Source organism: Triticum dicoccoides, chromosome 5A, assembly GCF_002162155.2.
Source record: "Triticum dicoccoides isolate Atlit2015 ecotype Zavitan chromosome 5A, WEW_v2.0, whole genome shotgun sequence".
NCBI lineage: Eukaryota > Viridiplantae > Streptophyta > Magnoliopsida > Poales > Poaceae > Triticum > Triticum dicoccoides.
In genome coordinates, this window is record NC_041388.1 from 73,548,374 (window position 1) to 73,553,811 (window position 5,438).

A 5,438-nucleotide genomic window follows, 5' to 3' on the forward strand; every position below is an offset into this window, starting at 1 on the left:
CACCACATGGGTCTTGAAAACTAATTACCAGTGGAATCCAACTTTTCATCTCTGTTTGTATGAGATGGCCTGACAAGATTCAATGAACCCAAGAGCTTTGGACAACAGGTTATTAGGACCTGAGTCTGTATACTATTTCATACATTAGCCTACTATTTAGGACGATACATATCTAGCATATGTTATAGTAAATTTTTGATACTGTTCAACTGTACTGCATCCAATTGGACCCAACCATCCACTGTAACCAAGTTTCAATTGACAATGACATAGTTCCTTTGCAATAAAGTTTGATCCAAGCTGTGAAAAGTTGTATCTCATTTCTTGCACGATATCATTGCAGGTGGGAGTTTTGGATGGTAAAGGATTCTCGGTAAATATACCTTGGAGCTGTGGTGGTGTTGGAGACAATGACTACATCTTTGCTTTTCAGCACGTGGTGCTTCCAATAGGTAATGATTAAAAGAGTAAATATTTAGTCTGCTTGGGTTTCTAATAGTAGACATTTCACATCCCATGACATTCTCATTTTTTAGCTAGTAATTTCTTTGTCTTAACATGACATTCTAGATCCTTAATAGAAATGATTGGTAAGATGTGTATTCACCAAGATGGAATAAAGACTTGTTTGTAAAATATGTCATGGTGCTTTTTTTGTTTGAAAAAAAAGTCTGTCTACAACACCTTTTTTTTAAGGATGCAACACTTCATTTCATTTTCATGTTTCCATGGGCACCTCTTTATCTGATATTACCCCCTTGTTTTTTTATTGATGTATAAGTCTGCACTGCACATTCTCAATTGGTGTTTTTCCTGTGCGAGTGCAGCTACAGAATTTGCCCCAGACATCACCATTATATCTGCAGGATTTGATGCAGCAAGGGGTGATCCTCTGGGTTGTTGTGATGTAAGATTTCTCCTAATTTTAGTTATTGAATTCTAAAACATACATGCCATTCCCTATTTTGTGTGTCTTCTATTAGACAACTGAGATGATTCTGGGCTAAGACTTTAGACTTATGCAGAAGACTTCTCTTAGAGCATAGGCTTGACCTACTATATTCACATTATGTAGGAAAATTGTGTGTTGCTTTGGTTTCCTCACTTGGAGAAGCTAGACTTTTAACCACATTGGTCATTTTTGTACTTATTTTGGGAGCACATCGATCCACCAAACTTCATCAATAAATCTTAGGCTTATATACCGTTGTTGCTTATTTAGGGAAGAGTTAACTGGCATGGATGTGAGATTTATTCAGTTTGTTTTATCATATCTGGTAGTTAGTACTAGTGCTTGCTCAAATTAGAAAATGATAAAGTTGATTGAGATATCAGCTTTAACATTCAATCAAACTTTGGTATTATCCATTTCATACTTGTGTGCTACTTGGGTCCCGCAAAGTTTTAGGTGCTTCATTTTTCTGGTTGATATGCCAATGCAGGCTAAATCATGTAAATCCATGGTAATGATTATTGAACTTGATTATTTTTAGGTCACTCCTGCCGGATACTCTCAGATGACGTCCATGTTAACTGCTTGCTCAGAAGGAAAGTTGTTGGTTATACTTGAGGGAGGGTAGGTACCCTATTCTTATCTGAACTCACGGAGATAACAAAAGAAGACAGGACCTAGAATTTGAAATTTAAGCAGGATTTGTGATATGTAACTTGTACACTGTAAGCTGGACACCAAACCCTGTGTCTTCATCGTGCTCATTGTTTTTTGTCGCATTCACGCTTTGTATATGACATGCGAAATTTCTAACATCACCAGAATGTGTATATATGTTCATCTAATTCTAGTGCGGTCAGATGTACTTCTTTTCCTGGATCTGCAATGGATCCAAATGTTCTTATAATTTGTGCAGCCAATGTTCTTATAATTTTGTGCTGTTGTGGACACTAATATAACATCACAAGAGATGATTGCCTGTCTGTTGTGGAAACTTAGATACATACCATGATGCTTGTATTTGAACTTTTGACATAACAAGAGATGATTCCCTGTCTGTTGTGGAAACTAAGATGCATACCATGATGCTTATATTTGAACTTTTGAGCCAGTGTTCTTTTATATATATATATATATAGATGCATATTTTGACAATCCCTCCGTTGGATCATCTATTACATTAGAGAGATGCTCCCATATTTATTTCATATTTTTTGATAACTTTTGAACCGTTAAAAGTTTAGGGACACTTAACTAGTTCTGTGGCAAGCTATATATATATTCATTTTTATCAAATAAGTAAAATCTGCTATTATTTGTTATTGAAGCACACATCAACACTTATCCATTGTTTTCTTTGTCCCGTCATTAATGTACAGATACAATCTTCGGTCTATATCCTCGTCTGCAACTGAAGTTGTCAAGGTATGTATTCTTCGCAATAAAAACTACTTCCTCCGTTCGGAAATACTTGACGTGGTTTTAGTTCAATTAGTATTTCCGAACGGAGGTAATATTTTTTGTAAGGTGGGATTGGGATGTATAAATAACAGAAACATGTTTGATTGGAGTCAGCTGCTTCAGCATCATCCATTATCGTCGTAGTTCATCAACAAACAAAATCTTTATGTATACATAGACATCAATAGTTGAAGAGCCTGAGTAGAATGCAGAGAAAGAAATGGGATTTGTATGATGAACTATGTGAATACTTGCTACAAAGATTATGGTCGTAGATACTCCCATCGTTTTCGTATTGCCATCCTTCATTTTGTTGTGGAGTGCATGCATAAAAAAATACAAACAACTGCTAGAACCATTACAGCTGAGAGAGATTGATTACACTGTTAGTGTAACCTGATGATACTTTGACGTATTTAGGTCCTACTCGGGGACGGTCCAAGTTATGGCACAGATGCAGCAGCACCATCAAAGGAGGGCATGCAGACTGTCTTACAAGTTCTGGACATCCAGCAAAAATATTGGCCAGTTTTAGTTCCAATCTTTGCATCACTTCAAGCGCAGCAGGGGCCGACTTCTTCCAAATATGGTAAGGACAATACAACCAACAATGAATTTACATTTTTACTCTCCCAACACTAGTCTAGTATTGATTTCTAGCCAGTCTTCTAGAATCGTGGGGCATGTTTTTTTGGTCTTGATAACCAGATGTTTGTGATTTCAACTACCAGGTTAGTTTATTACATGCCATAGAAGCTATCTGAGGATTAATAGACCACCTTGCTTTTGTCTAGTTAACGCTGAAAACAAGCTGAAGAGAAGGATGCTCACCGGAGGACCAGGGCCCGTGTGGTGGAAATGGGGAAGCAAGAGGCTTTTGTACGAAGTACTGTTTGAGGGCCGCCGTCCAAGAAAGAGCAGTGCGAAAGGAAAATGAAGCTCTGGCTGATGAAACAAAACCCTAGGTTGTTTTAGTTAGTGATGCTGAAGCCGCCTAACTGACTTTCTGGTCAGTATAGTTGACATGGATAGTGTAGCTGGCTGTTTGGTGTTCGGAAAGAAGATTACCTTAGCTTGCGTACACCGAGCCGATTTTTTGACTGAACAACTGAACTGTGGCCGTTGTCATTGTTGATTGCCGACAGAGTTTCACAGGCAGCAATCCTGTTGTGTAGACATGTTTTTGGTGTTGTAGCAATGCATGAAATTTGCCATCAGCCGTCCATGGTATGATGATCCTGTAGCAGCTTGAGTTTTGGGTTCATAGCAAATGCTAGCATCTAGCAATCTGGATCTCTGACATTGGCGAGGTAGCCTGATTGGAATAGGATGCACCATTTCAGACTTTAGGAACAAGAGCAGTGGTGCCTAGTGCAGAGCATACACGAGAGAGGATGCACATGAGTTGCTTGTTTAGAATCTACAAACATTGCGTTTGGTTCATGCTTTTGTAACAGTTTGCCTAATTCACATCTATGATGTTTTCTAAGGATGTCACATCTAAGCTCTCACAAATACACAAGGAACCAAAAAAAAAACTGGGACAAAAAAATAGACCACAAACATAGTTGACATCAGGTTAGATGTGATGTGTCCTAGACATACCCCTTTTGTAATAATGGCACTTGATAACAACGGTAATAGATAGCGTTGAATCGTGTTTGTTTAAGATTGCTCTGTAATTATACAACGCCGTAATCTGATCCGATCCTAGTCAAAACTGATTCCGCTCAATCTCCGGCGTAATCATACGATACAGCCATCTCTCTCTGCTCTCACATCGACCTTGGACGCTCCTTCGCAGGAAACTCATCGAGCCCCTCGTAAGTGTCAGCAGCCCGGACTGGACAACCCGGTCGCCGACGCTACATTGCCCATCATCAGATCGACCTGTCCCGTCGCCACCGTCCCCGAGCCCCCCCTCTGGTGACCACCACCAATACCAGCAAGCCGCCTCCCGCAGCCAGCAACATGATCGGACCCTCCGCTACCTTGACATGACCTCTATGTGAAGCACAACTTACCAGGTCCCTGTATTGATTACCGACACATTTGAGCAACAAAACAGTTCTCGTTTTTTGTCGATACCGTTTACACCAATAGTGCCACCTGATTGCGTTTACGTTTACGTTTCCTTTTCTGAACCAAACAGCTACTCAGCTCACACCTTTTTGTAGCCACGTCACTAGCGGGAACGCGACGCGCACGCAACCTGAATCACATGGGCGTCGGGACGAAGCTAGAAAAAAAGCTTGACGGGGTCATATCCATGGCAATGGGGTCATCTTCTATAAATCAACAGTGATTAGTACCAAGTTAATGAAGGATTTAGTAATTTCATTAGGGTCAATTCACCCCAATGCCTACATGCCAGCTCCGTCCCTACATGAGGCTGCGTGCGCTGTTGATCTCTAATCTTTATATGAATAGTCTCTGAATTCCCGAATATGTATTTGTTGGGGAACGTAGTAATTTTAAAAAATTTCGTACGCACACGCGAGATCATGGTGATGCATAGCAACAAGAGGGGAGAGTGTGTCCACGTATCCTCGTAGACTGAAAGCAGAAGTGTTAGCACAACGCGGTTGATGTAGTCGTACGTCTTCACGATCCGACCGATCAAATACCGAACGCACGACACCTCCGAGTTCTGCACACGTTCAACTCGATGACATCCCTCGAACTCCGATCCAGCCGAGTGTTGAGGGAGAGTTTCGTCAGCACAACGGCGTGGTGACGATGATGATGTTCTACCAACGCAGGGCTTCGCCTAAGTACCGCTACGATATGATCGACGTGGATTATAGTGGAGGGGGGCACCGCAGACGGCTAAGAGATCAAGAGATCAATTGTTGTGTCTATGGGGTGCCCCCTCCTCCGTATATAAAGGGGGGAGGAGGAGAGGGCCGGCCAAGGGGGTGGCGCGCCCTAGGAGGGGGAAACCTACTCCAAGTAGGTTTGCCCCTCCCTTTCCTAATCCAAGAAGGAGGGGGAAGGAGTGGGAGAGGGGAAAGGCAAGGGGGGC

General features: G+C 41.4%; 1 protein-coding gene across 3 annotated transcripts in view; it reads left to right on the forward strand.

The window, feature by feature from the left end:
• Positions 1–3,665, forward strand: part of LOC119299409 (histone deacetylase 15-like) — a 10,609-nt gene extending 6,944 nt beyond the window's left edge. For all 3 annotated transcript variants that reach the window (XM_037576642.1, XM_037576643.1, XM_037576644.1), the window contains 6 exons: positions 344–452; positions 828–907; positions 1,494–1,576; positions 2,332–2,377; positions 2,834–3,002; positions 3,208–3,665. In XM_037576642.1, the coding sequence (XP_037432539.1) occupies positions 344–452; positions 828–907; positions 1,494–1,576; positions 2,332–2,377; positions 2,834–3,002; positions 3,208–3,350 (630 nt within the window). In that variant the 3' untranslated portion in view covers positions 3,351–3,665. The remainder of the gene's footprint in view (positions 1–343; positions 453–827; positions 908–1,493; positions 1,577–2,331; positions 2,378–2,833; positions 3,003–3,207) is intronic.
• The last annotated feature ends 1,773 nt before the right edge of the window (positions 3,666–5,438 follow it).